Source organism: Sorex fumeus, unplaced genomic scaffold (genome assembly GCF_029834395.1).
Source record: "Sorex fumeus unplaced genomic scaffold, SorFum_2.1 ptg000054l, whole genome shotgun sequence".
NCBI lineage: Eukaryota > Metazoa > Chordata > Mammalia > Eulipotyphla > Soricidae > Sorex > Sorex fumeus.
In genome coordinates, this window is record NW_026606111.1 from 35,017,612 (window position 1) to 35,041,797 (window position 24,186).

At 37.6% G+C, this 24,186-nt stretch overlaps 1 protein-coding gene across 1 annotated transcript; it reads left to right on the forward strand.

The window, feature by feature from the left end:
• The first annotated feature begins 3,926 nt into the window (after positions 1-3,926).
• Positions 3,927-23,687, forward strand: LOC130033551 (amine sulfotransferase-like). The gene is made up of 7 exons (XM_056125317.1): positions 3,927-4,053; positions 7,650-7,798; positions 10,086-10,294; positions 13,602-13,728; positions 14,533-14,627; positions 21,605-21,788; positions 23,235-23,687. Exons 2-7 carry the CDS (start codon positions 7,660-7,662, stop codon positions 23,351-23,353), a joined length of 873 nt encoding a protein of 290 aa, XP_055981292.1. The 5' UTR covers positions 3,927-4,053; positions 7,650-7,659; the 3' UTR covers positions 23,354-23,687.
• The last annotated feature ends 499 nt before the right edge of the window (positions 23,688-24,186 follow it).

The following is a 24,186-nucleotide window of genomic DNA, read 5'->3' on the forward strand; positions in this document are numbered from 1 at the left end:
TTTTTTAAAAAAGAAAACAATACAAAGCATCAAAGGAAGCAGAAGCTGGATCTTCAAAAGAATAAACAAGGTTGAAAAATCCTTTGACTAGACATGCAAAAGAGAGAAAACAAAAAAATGGATCAGGATGTAAGAGAAGAAATTATAAGAAATATCTCACAAACTCAAAATTCCTTATGAACTACTGTATGCTAAGCTGAAAAACTTAGAGGAAATGGATAAATCCCAGAAACATAAATAGCCTAAGATTGAATGAAGATGAAGAGGAAAACCCAGAATGATCAATTTAATTGAAGAAATTGGAATTAAAAAAATCTCCCCCAGTCCCGCCCCCAACACTGCTCCGCTGGTCTCCTCCCCATCCAGGTCAGTCCACCCACCAGCATTTGAATCCAGGACTTGGATTTTGCCCTGCAAAGGCCCAGGCGTCCTCTCAGATCCTGGAAAAAAAGCGGACCTCAACACCATCCTCCTCACCGGCCCCCAACGCTGCTCCGCAGGTCTCCTCCCCAACCCAGCCTTCACTCCTCACACACACCTGGCTCCCGTGGGGGCTTAGCCTTTTCAGAAGGGGCGTGGCTTCGGTAGAAGTGGACGTGGTTTAATTTTAGGCTGGCATCCACTACCGTGGCCGCACGTATTTTACTATACCAAGACATCTACTGTGACATCCCAGTTCCTATACCTACACAACAACATGAAGAAACAACGCAAATCCCCACCACATGGAGAGGACGATGTAAAGAGTCCAGAAGCCTCAGTAGGTGCTACTCACCTAAGGGACCTGTCTGACAAAAAATTCAGATATGAAGTCATGCGGATGTTCAATGAACTCAGTGAAACAGTCAGAGAGATATCCAGTAAATTCAAAGAGGACATGAAAGAAATAATGGATTGCACAATCGAGAAAATACAGGAAGAAATGAGAGCAGAAATTGGAAAGCTACGCACAAAAATGTCATGAATCAAAGATTCCATAGATGAAATAAAAAACTCAGTCTGTGCCCTCAAAAGTAGAATGACCCCGGCTGAAGAAAAAATCAGTGAGCTTGAAGATCAGCTGCATCAAGCCAACAGAAAACAACAAACAATGCAAGAGACCTCAAAATAGCTCAAGAGCGAATCATAGTCCTAGGAGATGATTCCAAGAGGAACGACATTAGAATCATAGGAGTCCCAGAATCTCAGGGAAACAATCCCAATGAAAAATCCATGGTCAAACAAATCATTGCCGAGAAATTCCCAGAATTCGACAATGCAGCCATTCCGATTCAAGGAGCCCGAAAGGTGCCAGCTGAAAGAGACCCTAACAAAAACACTCCAAGACATATCATAGTTAGAATGATGGATGCCGTCGATAGACACACAATACTACAAGCAGCAAGGTCAAAGAAGAAAATCACATACAAAGGAGTACCCCTTCGATTCACAGCAGACCTATCAGAGGAAACCCTCCAAGCCCGAAAGCAATGTTGGGATATAGTGAAAAAACTCACTGAAATGAATGCTTCACCAAGAATACTCTATCCCGCTAAATTCTCACTCAAACTCGAAAGAACGATACATTATTTTCTACATAAACAGCAGCTCAGGAACTTCATAGACTCAAAACAAAACCTAAACCAAGAGCTAAAGGGCCTGCTGTAAGACAAATGCTACAAGCACATCAGACCTTTACAGAAAGATGACAAAAAAACCCATAACAATAATATCTCTCAATATCAATGGTCTAAATTCACAAATTAAGAAACACAGAGTAGCAAAATGGATTAAGAAACAGAACCCAACATTCTGCTGCCTACACGAAACTCATCTCAACAGTCAGAGCAAACACAGACTCAAATGGAAAATAATCCTGCAAGCAAACAGCTCCCTAAAAAATGCTGGGGTGGCCATCCTAGTATCTGACAACATCAATTTCAGGTTGAAAAAGATTAGAAGGAACAGTGAAGGCCATTTTTTATTCATCAAGGGATACATACAAGGGGAAGAAATCACACTCTTAAATGTATATGCACCTAATGAAGGAACAGCTAAATATTTAAAACAACTACTAACATATTTTAAGGAGGACATTGCTAACAACACAATAGTAGCCGGAGAATTCAACATCGCGTTATCACCTCTGGATAGATCAACAAGAACGAAACTCAACAAGGAAACATAGGCTTTGAAAGAAGAAATAGAAGAGAAAGGGCTTATAGACCTATACAGAGCTTTACACTCCAAAAAGAAAGAATACACGTTCTTCTCCAGTGAGCATGGAACATTTTCCAAAATAGACCACATGCTAGGCCACAAAACATAACTCAATAGAATCAGGAAGATAGAAATAGTATCAACAATCTTTTCAGACCACGATGCACTGAGGATAGAAGTGAATCACATACAGACATGGAGAACCCAATCAAACACCTGGAAATTAAACAACTCAATGCTGAACAATGAGCGGGTCAGGAACAAAGTCAAGGACAAAATCAAAAGATACCTGGAAACAAATGAGAATGATGACACGAGCTACCAGAACTTATGGGATGCAGCGAAAGCCGTATTAAGGGGAAAATTTATAGCTTTGCATGCATTTCTTAGGACGGAAGAAAGGATGCACATAAACAACTTGACTTCACAGTTCAAGACCTTAGATAAGGATCAACAGAAAGAGCCCAAATCAGGCAGAAGAAAAGAGATCATAAAACTTAGAGCAGAAATCGATGACATGGAAACCAAAGAAACAATCTGAAAGATCAGTGAAACCAAGAGCTGGTTCTTTAAGAACATAAACAACATAGATAAACCAATAGCAACACTCATAAAGAAACAGAGAGAAAGAAGCCTGATAAATTGAATCAGAAATGAGAAGGGGGATATCAGAACAGAAACCAAACAAATTCAGAAGGAAAGAGATCATAAAACTTAGAGCAGAAATCAATGACATGGAAACCAAAGAAACAATCTGAAAGATCAGTGAAACCAAGACCTAGTTCTTCGAGAAAATAAACAGGATAGATAAACCACTAGCAACACTCACAAAGAAGCAGAGACAGAGAAGCCTAATAAACCGAATCAGAAATGAGAAGGGGGATATCACAACAGAAACCAAAGAAATTCAAAAGATTATCAGAAACTACTTTGAAAGTCTGCATGCCACTAAACAAGATAACCTAGAAGAAATGGATAAATTCCTGGACTCTTATCATCTCCCAAAGCTGAATCAAGAAGATCTAGAGTGCCTGAATAAAACTATTAACATCAAGGAAATTGAAACTGTAATCAAAAGTTTTCCCAAAAGCAAAAGCCCCTGAAGTTGTTTTAATTTTCAAGTTCATTTGTTATTTCTTGCACTGTAGCACTGTCCCCCCCCCCAGCCCCCTCCCCCCCCCCCCCCGTTGTTCATCAGGCCCAGTAATGTCTCCATTGTGAAACTTGTTGGTACTGTTTAGCATCTGACTACCATGGCCGTCCAACCTCACCAATTTGTGTTCTGTGTGAAAAGGAAGAGAGATGTTAAAAAGCACACACACACACACACACACACACACACACACACACACATACACACACACACAGTTTTTCACTCGGAAGCAAAAGCCCAAGGACCAGTCCTCTGGTGTCCGCCTGTTGTTCACTCCTCTTGGGAAGAAGCACAACTTACAAACTCTCTTTCTTGATGATGCTTTTCATCAGCATCTTTTATCAGCTGTGTCATATGCTGAAGTTTGGCATCCACCAGTTGCTGCTGCTGTTTTTATGATTGAACAGTTTGTCAATATGCTCCTCTAGTTTCCAAAGTTAAGTAATATGACTACCATTCCTCTTCATTACAACTTTTGAAACCTTATTTGTTCTGGAACAAATAATCAATAGGCTTCTATGTACGTCACAATGTGTTACTTAATATGTTAATCCAAACTGAGCTACCTGCTGACTACTCCAAACACTTCTCATTGGTCAAGAAAAGTCTGCATTGAGTATTTATATCTCTGCAATATGTCAATTCCTAATAACCTTAAAGTTGTAACCGAAGTGGATTTTGCTTCAGCAGATCTGCAAACAGTGAGTAATAAAAGGGTAGACTTACATACTGCCATTAAAGTCTTTCTCATCAGAATACAATAGAATGCATTTTCTTTCACCTTAACATTCTGTTTTTTGCTCACCTTTGGATTTCAACATAAGAATAAGAAGAGGGCTGGCAGATAGTAGTCTGGTTTAGGGTAGATGCCTTAGCATGTTATTGACCTAGTTTGAATATTGTGCAGCCCTGAGTACTGGTTGGATGAGAATCACCATCGGTAACCTCAGGCCTCCTGAGCAACACTTGGAGCTTCCTTCTCCCACCTACCTATTCCCCCCAACCTGTCCAAATAGCAGTGGTAAGGAGACACATGATATTCATTATCTCTGTAAATTTCTTTCTCATATGATCATCAGAAATGCATGAAATATGTGACATATCACTACCAAGAACTGCATGGTTCTACTTGTTACCCTATCTCTTTTGCCTTGTTTTATAAACACTACAGCGTTCTCTTGTGAGAAAAAACATGACAGAGAAAACATAATATCAAAATGCACTCTTAAGTAATGTTCGGATTATGTGGTCTACCTGGTGCTCTTTAATCTTTGCTTCCAGTGTCTAGAATTGATGACTTGAGGAGCATGTTTAGCATTGTGGAGTATCAGATACCATGTGATTATGACTGAGTCCCTTCTAAACAGTTACTTACACTTCAACTGATAGTGAGAGAATCTTTTGTAGTTAGTTGGTTCTTAAATAGATGCTTCACTAGAAGTTAAATAAAACCCTAAAAGGATTCTCTGAAGGTTGAGATAAAATATCTATCTAAATAAATTTATCCACTTTAACCAACATATATTTTTTGTGTGAGTACTAGAATTATTAAATGGTGTTACTAGGTCATATCATCCAGATCCTTTCATCCTGTTTTTCTGTTTATAAGTTAGAAAAATAAATGTATACTTAAAAAAACATGTGATTTCCACATAAGTGATTGCTTACTTTGATATTGCAAAACTTTAAACTAACTTTACTCTTCAATCAACTCTTTAGTCAAGTGAGTTATTATTTTTAAAGGCATTTGTAAGTTTTAATTTTTAAGTACTTATCTAAAATCTCTAATTTTCTAACCTAACATTATTCAAATTTCTGAGATTCTCTTACCTATTTCACATTAAAAAGCAGATTTCTCAGGCATAGCTAATAATTTTTTTTTGTTAAATTATGGAATGCTTCAGAATAATGTACCATATTTACACAGGAATAATACTAATCTTATTGGCATTCCAATTTTGGTATCTGTGCTACAGAAGGAAGTATTTATGCTAATGTGAGCAGATTTATTTTGTGCTCTTTGCTCCCAGTTTTTATTTTATTTTTTTATTTAAATTAACTATAGGTATGAGCAAATAAAGTTGTAATAAAAATATAGTGTCGTGGAACCATATGAGGGTAACATTTACAAGGTAAAACAATTTTGTTCATGAAGATATTGCACCATAATTCATTTGGAACAGTGAATCATATCCCAAAGCCTAAGATGTGTTTTTCAAGATAGATTATTTATGAAATAAAGAGGAAGGAAGGAAAGAAGGAAGGCAGGCAGGCAGGCAGGCAGGAAGGAAGGAAGGAAGGAAGGAAAGAAGGAGGGAAGGAAGGAAGGAGTGACAGTACAGCATGTAGGGTATTTGCCTTGTACATGACCAACGCAGATTTGAAACCAGCATTCCATACAACCCGCACCCCACACTCACCCAACCGTGCACCATCAGGAAAGAGTATCTTCTAAGTGCAAAGCCAGGAGTAACCTCGGAGCATTGCCAGTGTGACCTTAAAGAAAACAAAAAGAAAAGACAGAAGTAAGAACGAAGGAATGAAAGGAAGAATAAAAGAAGAAAAGACAGGTGGGAAAAAGAAAGAAAAGGAAGGAAGAAAATCCAGTAAACAATTTCCTATTTTTTTATGGGGAAGTGGCAAAAAGATGTAAAGTAGTAAGAAACTAAATGGTCAAGTTATTGGAGGACGTAGCACTGTAGCACTGTCCTCCTGTTGTTCATTGATTTGCTCGAGCAGGCACCAGTAACGTCTCCATTGTGAGACTTGTTGCTACTGTTTTTGACATATCGAATATGATACGGGTACCTTGCCAGGCTTTGCCATGTAGGCTGAATACTCTTGGTAGCTTGCCGGGCTCTCCAAGAGGAATGGAGGACTCGAATCCGGGTTGACAGCGAGCAAAGCAAACACACCAAAACAGCTATGCTATCGCTCAGGCCCTAATGAAGGATACTGACCAAATTGTAAGCAAAATCTGTCATCTACCACCAAGACAATTGGGATTAATTTTCTGATACTCTCACCTTTGGGATGTTGTGATAGCACAGTGGGCAGGGCATTTGTCTTGCACACTGCCGACACGGGCTGACTCCGTTTCGATTCTTACATCCCTCTCAGAGAACCCAGCATGCTACCTAGAGTATCGCACCTGCACAGCAAAAGCCTGGCAAGCTAACCGTGACATATTCGATATGCTAAAAACAGTAACAAGTCTCACAATGGAGACATTACTGGTGCTTGCTCAAGCAAAATCATGAACAATGGGAGGACAGTGCTACAGTGCTCTCACTTTTATTTCTTCATCAGACATTCAAAAACTGCAATCCTCTCTTGTGAAGTTTCAAAGGAGGCCTTTTAATTTTCTATTATCCTAGTTCCCTTCTCTTTCACATAGTAATAATAGTAATACTGCTATCAAACAGAGTTTCTATGTATGTTAAATGACAATGTATGGCCGGCTTCTTTTTTTTTTATTTGGATCACCACGCGAGACACCGTTACAAAGCTGTTCCTGATCTGGTTTCAGACATACAATGTTCCAGCACCCGTACCTCCACCAGTGTACATTTCCCACAACCAATGTCCCCAGGATCTCTCCTACCATGCCCCTCCCCGCCAGTCTGCCTCTATGGCAGGCACATATTTTCTTTCTCTCTTTCCCCTTTTGGGTATTTTGGTTCGCCATACAGGTACTGGGAGGTTATCACATCTGGTCTTATCCAGTGTGATCATTTCAAGTATCATTGTCATAGTGGTCCCTTTCTATCCCAATTGACTTCTCCCGCAGCATTAGATGTAGGCTTTTAATCTTGGACCATTACTCCTGGCCCTTGTTTCCACTGTCCTTGTTATTAGTTTCGTACTGTGTTTGGGTATTAGTCTCATACTATGTTGTTTATTAATATATCTACATATATGTATATACATATATCCCACAATTGAGTGCAATCATTCTATGTCTGATTCTCTCCTTTTGACTCATTTCATTCAGCATGATACTCTCCATGCTGATCCTTTTATTAGCCAATATTATGACTTCATTTTTCCTAATAACTGCATAGTATTCTATTGTGTAGATGTACCACAGTTTCCTCAACTAGACATCTGTTCTTGTAAACTTGTGTTGTTTTCAGATTCTGGCTATTGTGAATAATGCTGCATTTTATACTAAATGAGTTAAAACATATCTGACATTTAAATGGAGCTTGCCACAGCTTTAACACTCAGTAAGTGCCAACAGATTATTATAGAATTCCAAGAAAATGAAATAATTTTCTCTCTTTTTCACTTGTAGGTGAATAATTATGGACAGCGATGAGTATTTGCTGCACTTTAAAGGCTATAATTTTGAACGTTCCTTGATTGATATTGACTTCCTAGAGAATCTAGAGGATTTTGAAATTAGAGATGATGATGTCTTCATAATTACATACCCCAAATCTGGTAAGTTAGGAGTATGGGGCCACATGTTATTAGTCTTCCTTCTGGTTTTGTAATAAATATGAATGAATGTAACTTTTCCAGGGTATTTTATGTATGCATTTATTTGTTAAGCTTTGCAAGGAAAGAGTATGCTATGGTTTAATTAAAAATTAATGTATGAACGGGGTCTTGAGCTCTCAATTTGCCTATACTTTTGAAAGATTAAATTTCAATAAGGGGAAATACGAAAAAGAAACAGAAACAGGAAGCCACATAGAAGTATAAGAGAAAGTATGTGAAAAAACAGGAAATTGAGAAGTTTTAATATAAATCACTGTAAAGGAAATATAACAACTATGATTCTCCAGCGAGAAAAAGGAACTAAGAACTCTTGCTTTATTCTTTTCAATTTCAATGTAAGGTAGCAACAAACAGGTAAATTCACAAGGCTACTAAGAGCATAAAAGAAATTAAAAACTTCAAGTACTTTAGAGATGTGTGGCATTAAAAATGATATTTATTATTAAAAATTAACTTCCAAGCTTATTCTTTTTTTTTCTCAAGTATAGAAGTTTTTTTTAATTAGTGAAACACCATGAGGTATAGTTGTAGATTTACAAGTTTTTGTGCTTGGGTTTCAATTATACAATGATTGAGTACCCATCCCTCCACCAGTGCCCATTCTCCACCTCCAGTGTACCCAGTATCCCTCCCAACCCCTATTCCCCCATTCCACCCCACCCCTGTGGCAGGGCATTCCCTTTTGTTCTCTCTCTCCTTTTGGGTGTTGTGGTTTGCAAAATAGGCATTGAGTGGCAATCATTTCGATCTATAGTCTACTTTCAGCATCCTTCTCCCATCCTGGGAGGATCCTCCCAACACCCTTTAGTTGGTGTTCCCTTCTCTCTGAACTGCCTTTTCCCCTAGCATGTGTGGCTGGCCTCCAAGCCTTGGAATGAACCTCCTGGTAATTACCTCAGCTATTCTTGGGTGTTAGTCTCCTATTTTATTACTTTATATCCAGAGTCTCCTGCCCCCGCACCTGGCTGTCCTCACCGGGGACCCTTGGAGGGGGGAGGGTTGAGTTTCTTCCCCCCCCCCCCCGCCCCGAACAGAGCCCCAGCAGCTGAGGGCCTCCGGAACCAGCCACGGCCATGCTGGGACCACTCTCCACATGTCCGGATGGGCCTCATGCGTGAAAGAACTGGCAGAGGAACCCAGGCATGCAGGTCCCGGGACTGAGGTCTCCAAACCTACTCGGATTGGAACTGGGTCTTCTCCACCTAGACCTTCCATCTTCCAGTATGTAGGTGTCACACCCACCAGATGCTGCCAGCTCCAGGTTGATCCCATCAACGGCCAAAACGCAGAGACTATAAAACCCAGGTCCCGAAAGCACGCGGCCAAATTTGCAGCCGCACGGCATCTTATTATTTTATCTTTCCTTTGGAGAACCTGTTAGGCTACCAAAAGTATCCTGCCCACATGGCAGAGTCTGGCAAACTTCCCTTGTCGTATTCAATATGCCAAATACCAGTAACAATGATGGGTCTCATTCTCCTACTGCTGAAAGAGCATTGAAATGGCTCTTTTAAAATCTCAGGGCTAGGAAAAAGGAGACGTTACTGGTGCCTGCTTGAGGAAATTGACGAACAACAGGATGATCGTGATCGTGATTGTGATATCCAGATGAATGCAATCTTTCTATGTCTCTCCCTCTATTTCTGAGTCATTTCACTTAGCATGATACTTAGCATGATACTTTCCATGTAGTAGCACTTGTATGTAACTTTCATGACTTCATCTTTTCTAATAGCTGCATAGTACTCCATTGTGTAGATGTACCAAAGTTTCTTTAACCTGTTCTCGGGCACTCAGGTTTTTTTCCAGATTTTGGCTATTGTGAATAGTGCAGCAATGAATATAGAAGTGTGAATGTCATTTCAACTGTACTTTTTTGCCTCTCCTGGATACATTCCCAGGAATGGTATAGCTGGGTCAAATGGGAGCTTAATTTCTAATTTTTTGAGAATCGTCCATACAATTTTCCAAAAGCCAAGCTTGTTCTTCAAGTCCGGATTCTCCCTTAAACACATATTTCACTTGCTTTTCTCTATGTTCCTTCACTTGCTTATTTCCATTCTGGAGATGCCCATGTTCTCAAACATGTACTTTGCTTTTCTCTCACCTCACATGTTTCTTAATAAGTTTCAATAAAAGCTTCCTTGCTTCACCAAAAAATAATTAAATAAAAATTAAAATCAGTTAAAATGAACTTAGAGTTGAAAATGATTTCCTATTTTCACAGGTACCATCTGGACTCAGCAGATATTAAGTTTGATTTATTTTGAGAAATATCGTAATCAAACTGAAAATTTGAATACAGTTGACCTAGCCCCCTTCCTAGAATACAACATACGCAAGGTGGACTTCACCAAGAGACCATCCCCTCGCATTTTCTCTTCTCATCTGCCGTATTATTTAGTACCAAATGGTCTCAGGAACAAAAAAGCTAAAGTATGTCATGGAAATATCTTTTAGCACAAACAAAAATACCTGCAAGTCTCTTTCTCTATCTCCACTCATCCAAATCCTTTAAAAATTATTATTACATCCCTATATTATTATTTTATACTGTAGGGGCTAGCAAATGGTACAAGGGTTAGGTGCTTGTCTTAATCCCAGTGCCACATGATTCCCCAAAGGACACTGTAGAGTGATCACTGCAGTTCCCTGATTCTGTAGTAATGCTGTATGCTCAGGCCCCTGCATTAGACTGGTCACCTGATGCACTAATAAATCTCTGGAATAGACACTCTGGCCTCTGTAGAATCACTTGCTTGGGAGACCCCAAACATAAATAAGAGTAATGTGAAATTTTAAGCAATTAAATTATGTTATCATGCAGATTTTTTGCTTTGTAATCTTAAAACACATAGCAAATTTTCTTTTATGTATACCCATAAAATTGAATTTTAAATGTTTTAGTAGTATTTCATATGGTGAAAAGAATATTTAAGGAATATTGTTAGACAACGCATGTGCAAAAGTAGTAACAGCAATATTTCTACATTCATTTCCAATGAAATATTTTCCCAAAAGAGGACTTTTCCATTTAAAATTTCCAAAGAAATTTTTCAGTATTATGTTCTTAGGTACTTTTACAGTTTTCATAATCTAACAATTTATGCTTTAAAAAAAGCATTTAAGATAATTTGTTTCTTCACATGTTCACCAATGATTGGCTTTAGCAATAATTTGTGTATCTTTTAATTTTAATACATTAGAATGCAATTTTTATAGATTTCTAACCTTCTATGTATTGTTTCTACTATTGTGCCATTTATCTTAGCTTGTCTTTCACTTTATGGTTTTTAGAAGCATCTCAATGATGCATCTATTTTGCCAGTATGTGTTTTGTTTAGAGATTATGTAGACTTCTTATTTCTAAACTGTCTTTACTGTGTTGTTTGGAAGTCCAGTCTATTAATCTTATTTTCATACCTTTTAGCTTTTGTGTCTTGCTATAAAATACTTCCCCCATCATAGTAGTTACACAATTTCTCCAGCTTTCTCTATACATGTTCATTATATACATAGTTTTGCTTTTTACATAGCACTGTTCCCCTATTGTTCATCGATTTGCTTGAGTGAGCCCGTAACATCTCCATTGTGAGACTTGTTACTGTGCTTGGCATATAAAATATGTCACGGGTAGCTTGCCAGGCTTTGCAGCGTGGGTGAGAAACTCTCGGTAGCTAGCCTGTCTCTCCAAGAGGGGCAGAGGAATCGAACTCGGGTCAGCTGCGTGGGCTGTGTGCAAGGCAAACGCTCTACCCGCTGTGCTATCCTTCCAGCCCACTGTTTACATAAAATTACAATTTGTGTAATGCTGCATTTTATTTAAAATATGTTGTTGCATGCTATTTTGCAAGAGCATCAGTGTATAATTTTGGTAGTTTTTGCTACTGTTTTTGAAATCTTATTGTTACATAATAAGTTTCCACAGTCTCTCCCTTTAATTTTCCAATTTTTCTATTTCTATAGTTGTTAACTATAGAAAAATATAAGTGTTTATAAAAATATTCTCCATTCATCCATTGCTTTAACATATTTGCCATTTTTTTTAGTTTTTCTTTGTTTGCAATGGACTTTAGGAACATATATGCTGATAATTTCTCTACTCTTTTTTTAGTTGAAGCGTACTTTTGTTTTTGTTTTTGCTCTTTTTTCAGAAAAACCCTGATGTGAAATGACTTTTTTTTGCAACAATGAAGAAAACCAATATTTCACCCACTTTATTCTTGAATGCAATAAGACTCACTAATAATTTAATCACTTTCTGCTTATGGATTAACTCCAAACTGCCTGTAATACTTATTTTAACACACCACTAAAAATTTTGTAATTCTTCTCATTAATTTGTTATTGTAATATATTAAAATTTTAATTGGATTAATTTTTATAAGACAATGCTTTAGAATTATAATTTCATACCCATTTAGTGTATGATCCAAGAATAAAATTGCAAAGTCACAAAGTATGCATTTTTTTTTTCTTTTTGGGTCACACCCGGCGATGCTCATGGGTTACTCCTGGCTCATGCACTCAGGAATCACTCCTGGCGGTGCTCGGGGGACCATATGGGATGCTGGGAATCGATCCTGTGTCAGCCATGTTGGCTGTGTGCAAGGCAAAAGCCCTACCTGCTGTGCCATCACTCCAGCCCCGATGTATGCATATTTTTAAAATAAGAATTTGTACCAATTTTGCATGAAACAACAGTTATATAATTTTTTAAGTCATTTTTCCAATGATATTTAAATTTTCTCTTCTTATATTTTAATTTTCAACTAACTATAATTATATGATTTAGTTTGTATTTGTCTAATGATTAATGAGATTAGGAGTATTTTTGTACATTTGTTGATTGCAATTATTTCTTATTAAATAGCATTTTTGTGAATTTTTATCTAATTTATTATATATTTGTATTATTGATGTGTTTTACATGCATATCCTGGAGATCAATCTGTTACTAATCGTATCCGCTGATTTGTCTCACATTAAGCTTCTTTTCACTAGCACCATCTATTTAAACTTAATGTAATCAAATCGAATAATTTGTTTTTAAGTACAATTTTTTCTTAATTACAAAACACTTCACCAACAAAGCAAAATAACTTTAATATCAGTTTTACTTATATACTTAAATCCTTAATCCATTTGCAATTTTTAATAGTATTTTATTTTTATGTATTTTATTAGTATTTTAAAACATCCTGTTTTTGTTTCTTTGCTTTTTGGGCCACAGCTGGTGGTGCTCAAGGCTTACTCCTGTCCCTGTGCTCAGGGGTCACTACTGAGGGAGGATCAGGGGACATATTGGGTAACAGACATTGAATCCAGGTTGGACATATGAAAGGCATGCATGCTAACTACTATACCATCTATATTATCTCTTCAGCCCTTTTTGTATACCATTTAATTAGTTTTTGCTTTAGTCACTATTTTGCAGTGAAACTTTGCATATTAAATCTCACTTAATTTTCATGGTAGGAAAATTTACTATGGGACTAATTTGCTATGTTAATAAAATTCATATAAATAATTTCTTTTTGAAATTTGTTCTTGTACATACGAATAGATATGTGAATGTCTATTTGATTTTGTCTTTAAAATAGTACTACCTATCGACAATATAAATTACCATGATTAAATGAAACATATGATTCTTCATTCATATCATGATATGTTATATAGGAGTTTAAGAAACTGGGCATAAGTCTGGACAAGCTAAAATTATTTCATTCTTCTCTTACAGATTGTATATATCTACAGAAACCCCAAGGATGTTATTACCTCATATTTTCATTTTTCAAATTTTGTGGCAGTATTAAAAGGATGTGAAAATATAGACCTTTTCATGGATAATTTTCTAGAAGGGAAAGGTAACTGAATTTATTTAGTGTTAGCCAAATTTGTGAATTTAAGGAAAATATTTTGGAAGATGGAGAAAAGCAAATGATAGGTGGGATCATATGTTACTACATTAGGGTTAAATTAACCTGCCACCTCCTGATTTTTATCATCATCTCCTTATGATGGAGATTTTCAACCACGTCTTGCAAAGTCACGTGCTGCTGAAATAGTATTTTGACTAGATCATAAGAGAACTTCCCGTGAATTTACCATCCTAAATAGTTAGAGCCAACGCTAGAAGGATATGTTTGTGCATAGCTATGCATAGAATTATTGTGCCTTTTGCAGTCTGTCATTGGCCTGTGGAGGAATCATATGGTAGTGTGGTATGTTCATCTACTACAGAGAGCAGAATGGTGCACAAGGCTTGTGGAATGTAGAACTGGGATGCCACTCATTTAAAAGATTATATTCAGGTTCTGTTTTATTATGGATAGCTGAAGTTGTTTATCACATATTTTAAAATAAACAAAGGCAAAAATAATGAGGTGTTTGAATGTGGAAGTAGTAGTAAAAGGATCCTGCCTAACCTAAAGAAAATGTCTGTTTTTTGGGCTTACTATTTTTCACTGGTTATTCACAGAAAGAGTGACTAACAAAAGTAGATTTTAGTAAAGTCATATTATTCTTTCCCCAGACTTCATATTAAAAGGAAACACAGTTGTCAAGAGGTGGGAATTTTCTTTAGATAACCTTCTGCTTAAAAAAAAAAAAAAAGACAAAAAAAAATAAAGCAACACACTTACCTTGCTATTTATTCATTATCCTCACAGTGGTAGGAAGCATTTGGTTTGATCACATCAAAGACTGGTATGAACACAGACATAAATTTAACATTCTGTTTTTGTCATATGAGCAGATGAAAAAGGTAAGAGACGTATCATTAGTATATATTTCTTTGAAACCTTTCTTATCTTAGTATCAGTGATCTACGTTTACTCAGTTATAGTCATATCTAATAGATTTCTTGTGTACTAATTTCATGCTCAGTCCTCAATTACTGGTCTTCTTAAGGGTTTTCTTCTCAATACATAAATATATTTTGTGATTAATTTTTATGTATGCAGTAAGAGCAAACGGCAGGGTCACATCTCTAGGGCAGCAGTTTAATGAAAAAGAGCGAGGGCACGCTGGAGCCCAAGGACAAATAGTCATGACTGATTAGCCAGAGGATATTATGGGTACTGTGAATAAAATCTTGGTTTTATTAAAAAAATTATCATTCTTATTTTTCTTTTGTTTAGACTCTGTGATTTACATAGATATTTACATGAGTTTTAGTTACACAATGTTCCCACCTCCACTGCACTACCTCCATTCCCCATCCCAATAGCACTTACTCCAGATTACAACTCACTTGAAGTCTCACACGTTGACAGTAGCAAATCTAAGATCCATTGCTGTAGTTTGGGTCCCTTGCTACAATAATGTGCAGTAAAGTACGGTGAACTACATATACATATACTGTCCTCCCGTTGTTCATCGATTTGCTCAAGCAGGCCCAGAAACGTCTCCATTGGAGACTTTCTTGTTACTGTGTTTGGCATATCGAATACGTCACGGGGAGCTTGCCAGGCTCTGCTGTGTGGGCGAGATACTCTCGGTAGCTTGCCAGGCTCTCCGAGAGGGGCGGAGAAATCGAACTCGGGTCAGCCATGTTGGCTGCGTGCAAGGCAAATGCCCTACCGCTGTGCTATGGCTCCAGCCCCATATATACATGTATGCATATATATACATATGTATGTGTATATATATGTATATATATGTATATATATGTATATATAGACACTTTGTTTCTATACCATAGAGGGACTCAAGGTCCTGATCTTTGTCCCTCCAGACCTCCTCTTCTTGTTTCCCCTTCTTCATGTTTCTTTCCTTGACAATTTTGGTTTTGGTAACAAATGATCTAGAACTAGTGTTTCTCTGAGCTTTATTGTATATCACTCGGTAGGCATAATATTCTATGACTTGTGTGAGAACATCCAGGCTTGACCTTTTTTTTCTGAATTATTTCACTTAACATAAGAACCTGCAATTTCATTTATGTTGCAGAAAATCGCAGGGTTTTATCTCTCCTTGTGGCTAAGTAGTACTCCATGTATATGTATACCACAACTTTATTATCCACTCTTAAATTTCCAGGCCTTGGAGAGCTATTTTGCTAAGTACCACAATGGGTACTGGTGTCTCCATGTCTTTATTTTAGTATCTTCTGGTAATACCATGCACTGGGATCTCTGGGTCTTATGAGAGCTCTATTCTTAAGTTTTTGAGGAATCTCCATATTGTTTTCCATAAGAACTGAACTCTTATGATCTTTTGTATTGCTGAGAAATCTATTGTAATTTCTCCCCTTTCGTTTGTGATCCAATTTATCCATTTACCCATTTATTAATCCCACCCACCCTTATGACAAGCTAAAGGTTGGGTTTGTACATCTTCTTTATTCTTTCAAAGAACAAGATCTTTGCTTCCGTGTACCGATATATTGTTTTCTTAATTTCTATATTAAATTATTTTATCTCTCATTTTTATTATCTCCATTCTTTGTCTAATTTTGGGACTCATACTTTGCTAGGTTCTTAAGATGAGTGTTTAGGACACTGATATGAGCTTTTTTTACCATTTAAAATAAATAGGCTTGCATTTCTATAAATTTCCTCTTAAATATTACATTTGCTGTGTTTCATAAATTCTGGTAGTTTGCATCTTAATTCTAAATAGTTTCAAGAAAGCTTTTAATTTCTTCTTGATTTCCTCTATGACTCAGTTGCTATTTAGCACCATTCTGTTCAGTTTTCAAGTATTGGGGCTTTCCCCTATCTTCTCCTTTGCTGTTTAATTTCAACCTTCATAATGTTATCTGAGATGCTTGATAAAATTTCTATTTTTGTGACTTTCTCTATTTTATTTTATGTCCTAGTATGTGATCTATCCCGAAAAATGCTCCAGGAACACTACAAAAGACTGTATTCAGCCTTTTGAGGGGATACAATCCTGTAGCTATCAATAAATCACAGCTCTTCCGGATGCTCATTTCGGGCACTTTATACTTACTGATTTGCCATCTGGTTGCTTTATCCAATGGTGAAAGTGGAGTGTTGAAGTCTTCAACTATGACTTTGTCTCTATTGATGTTTTTATTTCATCCATGAATAGTATCTTTGTAAACTTTGTTGCCCCATCTTTCAATGCATATATGTTGGGTATCAGGTCAGAGAGTTCTCAACTGGTTGCTTACCACCGTAAAGTGATTATTCTTATCTCTTATTATATAGCAAAATAAGCTATTTGATCTGAGTAGAGCTGTCCCAGCCTTCCTTTCCACCACCCCCAACACACACCCTTAGCTTGTGTGTTGTTTCCATCTTTTCACTCTGAGTCTGTGTTTAATTTGGAAATTCAAGTGAATTTCCTTCAAGCAGCAGAGTTTGGGTCTTACTTCCTGATCCATCCTGCCACTCTATGCCTTTTAATTGAGGGTATTTCAGTCTATTGACTCAGAGAAATTATTGATATGAAGGACTATGTTACCTTTTTCCAATGTGGTTGTGTTGTTTTTGCTTTTGACCATTTGCTTTTTCTTTGCAATTTTTTCAGTTATTCCTCTCCCCAGTTTACTTCAACAACATGGTTTACAAAATTATTCATGAGGATTTGTTACAGGCATTCAGTATTTCAACACTAATCCAACTACCACTGTCACCGTCCTTCAGAATTTGGTTCTTGTGACTCACAATTATTTTTTAAATTCCGTCAATAATACATTGCTGTTTCTGCCTGTTTTTTGTTCTATTTCCATTACTGTTAAGGTTATTTCAACAGGAATTCAGGAGTGAATCTAGTTCCTGCTTTTGTGATGGACTTGTGTGAGGCATTCTGCTACAAAAGTAAGAACCTGTAGTTTCCAAACAGCCCTTAACATGCATTCTCTAAAATGGGTATCAAGCTAAAGCTTCTAAATAGAAGGATTTTGGAATTATTCCATCTTCAATTTTTTGAAAGTGGTACTGCAAGGCTTATGTTAAATCTTTCTTAAACATCACAGCTTTTCTTTCTGGATACATACAATTATTAAAGATGGTCCCTAGCATAACTCCATTTTTCCTTTCGATTGTTGTGCCACTATTCTGTGCTGAGGGAAAATTTTTGCCAATGCTATAAGGACCATTTGTATTGCTGGGAGCTGAATCCTGGTTGACACATTGCCTTATCACTGTACCTTCTCTCTGGACAGCATGATGATTTTTAAACTTTACAATGGTACCACAACAATATCAATCTAGTAGAAATAATCTTTGTAGTTGGGGAATAATATTTTTAAAATATATATTTGAGTGTAATTGTTAATAAATTATAATATATTCAATATTTAATTATAAAAGAAAATGCATTTGATCATTTACTTAATTGTAATCACTTCACTTAATCACTTAACTTCCCGTTAGTCGGCGATTTGCTCGAGCGGGCGCCAGTAACGTCTCCATTTGTCCCTGTCGCGTGCTAGTGTAGCCCAATGGCATCTGTTCGCTCCGGGAACATGAAGGGCCTCAAACCGATCGTTCATGATCTTCACGAAGAAGTCTGACCATCTGGAAGGTGGGCGGCCACGCGGTCTTTTAACATCCCGTGGAATCCAGTCGGTAACAGCTCTAGTCCAGCGGTCGTCTTTAAATCTCATTACGTGACCAGCCCATCTGATTTTCGACACCTTGGCAAATGAGACAGCGTCCCTGATTCTTGATCGTGGACGGATGTTAGAACTCCGGATTCTTTCTCTCATTTGAGTGAAACGTGATATTCCAAGCATAGCTCTTTCTATTCTTCTTTGGGAGACCTGAATAGCGTTCTCATCTTGTTTGCGTAGGGCCCAGGTCTCTGAGGCATATGTTAATGCAGGAAGAACAGTGGAATCAAAGAGATGTGCCCGGAGCCAGAGGTTCTTTGTCCTCTTAGCTATTTCTTCGAAGTTCTTGAAGGCGTTCCAAGCCGCGCTCTCTTCCTCTTGCGCAGCTCAGGTGCCAGGTCATTTGTCATGTTGACCTCTCGACCTAGGTACACATAGCTGTTGCATTCAGAGATGGTCGTTCCATTGAGAGCGAATGGGGCATCAGGAACAAGGCTGTTTCTCATAAACATTGTCTTCCTAAGATTCAGCTGTAGTCCTACCTTTCCACACTCACGGTCAAAGTTGGCCAGCATTTGTGCCGCTTGGCTGATGTTTGGTGTTATTAAAACAATGTCATCAGCAAAGCGGAGGTGGTGTAGTTGCCGACCATCTATCTTCACTCCCATTCCTTCCCATTCCAGTCGTCGCATGATGTTCTCGAGGGTGGCACTGAAGAGTTTCGGTGAAATGGTATCACCCTGCCGCACCCCTCTCTTGACATCAACGATCACTTCTTTGTAGAATGGTGAGATCCTGGTAGTGATTCCGCAATACAGCTCAGGGAGGATCCTGATGTATTGGGCTTGAATGCCCTGATTGGCTAGGGCTTCAATGACCGCTTCTGTCTCAACAGAATCAAAGGCCTTCTTTAAATCAATGAACGTTAAACAGAGCGGCATCTTGAACTCCGGAGAAACCTCAATGAGCTTGGTTATTGTGTGGATATGGTCGATGGTGCTGAATCCTTTCCGGAACCTGCTTGCTCGCATGGTTGTCCTTCATCTAGTGTTCTGCCAATCCTATTTAGGATGACTCGAGTGAACAACTTGTAGATGACAGACAATAGGCAGATCGGGCGATAGTTGCCAATGTCATGGATGTCTCCCTTCTTGAACAGTAGTACGGTCCTGCTGGTTTTCCATTGGGACGGAACCTTGAATTCAGACAGGTAGCGAGTGAAGAGCCGAGCCAGTGTATTGATGAGTACTGACGGCAGGTTCTTCAGGTGTTCAGGTCTGACCTTGTCTGGGCCGGGTGCTGTTTGTTTCTTTACCAACGAAATGGCGTGTCGGATTTCAGAAGGGAGAACGTTGGGAACGACATATCCATCCTGTGGAATTTGGTATGTTGGCAAGTGGACATGGCTATCGAAGAGATTTGAGTAGAAGTCATGGATAATCTTCTCCATTGCCGTTCTGGAGGATATGATGGATCCATCAGGACGTCGGAGGGCAGTCATCTTGGTCTTGTAGTTGGCGAAGGACAGGCGGGCGTTATGAATACTTTTCCCAGCTTCTGCCGCATCTACCAGTACTTCTGCTCTTCTCTCTTTGAGTTCTTCCTTGATTGCATCTCTGCACTGCTTTACGTGTTCATCCGTTAGCTGGCGGTTGCCTGAGGCATGCGCCAAACCATGCTGGCGAATTACCTCAAGAGTTTTCGAAGATAGGCGATTTTTTGTGGCCAAGAGCATTGATTCATTCGAATGCCTAACAACCCGAATCGGACGTTTACATTTGAATACATGTGGCTCACTGCCTGCAGTTTCTATCTTCCTTGTCTACGCACCAACATCTCATTATGATGAAAGAGAAATCGAAAAGTTCTACATGGAGCTAGAGAAGTTCTATATAGAAGACCACACCTTCTACAAGATCATTGTGGGTGATTTTAATGCCAAGATAGGACCGAGAAGATCATCTGAAGAACTTCACATCGGGACCCATGGCCTAGAATGGAACGAACAGGGTGAGAGACTATCTGAGTTCATCATGTCGACCAAGACCATTCTTGGTAACTCACAGTTCCAGAAGGCAGAATCTAAACGATGGATATGGGAGTCTCCCGGTGAATGATTCCACAACGAAAGAGACCACATCATATACAATCGATGGTTTTGCCTGACTGATGTCGCTGTTGTCCCAAAATTTCGAACGGGATCGGACCACCGTCTCCTTCGTGCAAAATTCTACTTCAGAGAGCGGGGAGAAAGGGCTGCAAAGTTCAAAAAGAGAACTCCCAGAATGACCACCAACTGGGAACTCTTTGGTACTATTGCGGCAACATGGGAAGATGCCATTGTTGACAACATTGACGAGGAATATGATCGACTGGTTCAGCACCTCCATGAATGTGCAAGGAACACTAAGAGAGAGATAGCCACAAAAAATTGCCACTTAATTGTAAAATAAAACAAATAATTTGAGTGTGTTTGTGTTCAAGTAGATAATATTAAAATATACTCTATTATATAAAATCATTGTTGACTTGAGATATTTTCAATTTGTATGGATTTGTTGGAACATCACTGTCACTGTCTCTGTCCTTCCGTTGTTCATCGATTTGCTCAAGTGGGCCCAGTAACGTCTCCATCATGAGAATTGTTGTTACTGCTTTTGGCATATTGACTACATCACAGGTAGCTTGCCACGCTTTGCCATGTGGGCGAGATACTCTCAGTAGTTTGCTGGGCTCTCCAAGAGGGGCGGAGGAATCGAACTCGGGTTGGCCATGTTGGCCGCTTGCTAGGCAAGTGCCCTACTTTCTGTGCTATCGCTCAAGCCCATTAAAGCATCATCCTTTTGTAATTCAAGAAAGACATAATTATTTTAGTTTTTTTCTTATTAAAATGTAAGCTCAGTACACACAGGTAGCATATACTTACATTTCTCATTAGGTTGCGCACCAGCTAAAACATAAGACATCCTAAAAGTATTGGTTAAATGAATGAATCAATGAATAAAATAAGGTGTTTTCATGAAATTAAAGGACTGGAAGGTATAACAAGGCAAGAACCTGCCTTTCTAGATAAAACTGGGAAGCACTAGATCCTTTTTAAACTCCAGGCTTAGAATAAGAACAATTAGATTTTGTAAAATGTGAGAGAGATACTAATCTGTATCTTATGCATTCCTTATAAACTGAATAGGCTTTCAAACTCAAAACTCTTTCAGGATCTCAAAAGTGCTGTGCAAATACTCAGCAACTTTCTTGGGAAAGAACTCAGTGAAGATGATGTGGATGCTGTTGTGAGACAAGCTACATTTAAGAATATGAAATCTGATTCACGAGCAAATTACAATGATATACTCAAAAATGAAATTGGAACAAAAAGTGAAGGGCATTTTCTGCGCAAAGGTAACAATTAGTGGTTTAGGTTTTGGCATTTGCTTGAATCCTAGTTATTTATTAGGCTAAATATATTATAATTCCTTACTGTCACAGTCACTGTGCTCCTGTTGTTCATCGATTTGCACAAGCGGGCCCAATAACATTGTGAAACTTGTTACTGTGTTTGGCATATCGAATACATCACGGGTAGCTTGCCAAGCTTTGCCGTGGGGGCGAGATACTCTCGGTTGCTTGCTGGGTTCTCTGAGAGGGTCAGAGGAACGAACTTGGGTCGGCCGTGTTGGCTGCCTGTAAGGCAAATGCCCTAGCCTCTGTGCTATCGCTCCAGCCCATAATTCCTCAATAACGCTCAAAACATAACAAATTGTGCTTTTAATCAAAATCAAGATCTCAGCTGAAAATAATTAAAAAAATCCTATTAATCTAAATACATTTTTGAAAAAAGAAAATTTATAACTAAACTTAATATTAAAGTTTAGCTTTTAGTTATTTTTCTTCTATAAGAGCTTTTAAAATATGCCAGAAAGTCTTTCCTAAATATATTTGGATATATGTGACCAAGAGAATTTCTATCAATTTTTCGTTATTTCTCTTTGCTAGTTTAATAGTACTTTTAAATTTATATTTCAGTTTTATTTTAAATTTAATTTAGGAGTGTTATTTTAAATCTCTCTTATCCAAAACATATTTAAGGGACATACAGAGAGAGGAAAAGAGTCTTTTACATTTTGATGTGGCTGGTACATTGCGTACCACAAGCATTCACACTACAATAAATAGGCTACCTCAACTACAGTATAAATATAAAAAATACACAGAGGTATCAGACTTTGTACAGGAGAGGAAATTTGGATTAATATATTTCCTTGTCAACATTTTTATGTTGAAAAGAGTGATGATATTAAACCAATTGAATGAGTTCTGGTGGCAGCAAATATTGTAACCAAATTGGCTATGAATTTCATTAACATAATCTGCTATAAATTCCATTTTCCAGTAAAATTACACCAATTGAAGTTCTGGGAATCATTTTCAATATGACGTTGTTGCTTAAATATCTCTGTTCTGTTTACACAGATTAAAAAATACTGATTTATTTATAAAAATTTAAGACATACTCAATTGTATGTTTGTGTTGCAATTATGTGATATATCAACTATAGCTTGATGAGAAGTATATTGCCTGAAATTTATTAAAATATATCTTAAAATTTTATTCAATTCATATTTATTTTTCTCTAAAGTAAGGTCATAATTGGTTTATGGTAGTTGATGAATTTATGAGAGGAATAATTTGACATACTTTCATAAGGAAATGTGAATTCTTAAGCTTAATTGACAATGAATAATTATTATCTTTTCTTAGAAAGGAGAGTAAACAGTGTTGTGGAATTTTTTACCTTGAAAAATCTAATTTCTCAACTAGAATCTAACATGTAACTATCACATTAGGTACCATTGGTGATTGGAAAAACCATTTCACTGTGGCGCAAAGTGAAAGATTTGACATGATATTCCAAAGGAAGATGAAAGACATACCATTGAAGTTCATCTGGGATATAAATGAGTAGTAGAAGCAGTGTGAATGAATCATGTAACAATCTATCAAAGGACACATTTTAGATACATTTTCAATAGTGCTTCCCATAAAAAATTAGTCATAAAAGTCAATTAATAAAAATGAACTGTCACTTCATAAATGTGCTGCCTGTCTGATGCATAGTGAAACTTTCAAAATTAAAGCACTTGGAACATGCTGTGTATTGTTATCATGTACAAAAAAGAGTCATGGGAAACTTTCAACAGTATTCGGAAGAAGTGTCTTGAATTTTCAGTAGTATGCGTTTTTTCCCTTGTTTACTATTATGTTTCATATCAATAAAGATTAAAATCATTGAATCCTTATATTTAGGTTTTGATTATTTGATATAAATTCTGTGTCAAAAAATGAAGTATCTCTTTGATAGTTCATTAGATCACAAAGTTTGCACCCAATTCCAAAGATGAATCAAGCATGTAATTGACCCGGGTTCAATTCCTCCGTCCCTCTCACAGAGCCCAGCAAGCTACTGAGAGTATCTCGCCAGCACAGCAAAGCCTGGCAAGCTACCCGTGATATATTCAATATGCCAAAAAAGTTATAAGTCTCACTATTTGTTGTGAGACATCACTGGTGCCTGTTAGAGCAAATCGATGAAAAACAGGAGGACAGTGCTACAGTGCTACTTTAATACTTCGCTAGGAAAACTGTGTTCATTATGCCTTTCAATGACTAATGTAACAAGTATATAATAGTTTAAAGTTGAAGTCAAACTGCTCTGAATAACTAGGAAAGGTAGGAGAATATTTACCATTCTCAACTGGTGAATAAAATTGAGTCACAAAAGTAGTTCGCAAATAAAAC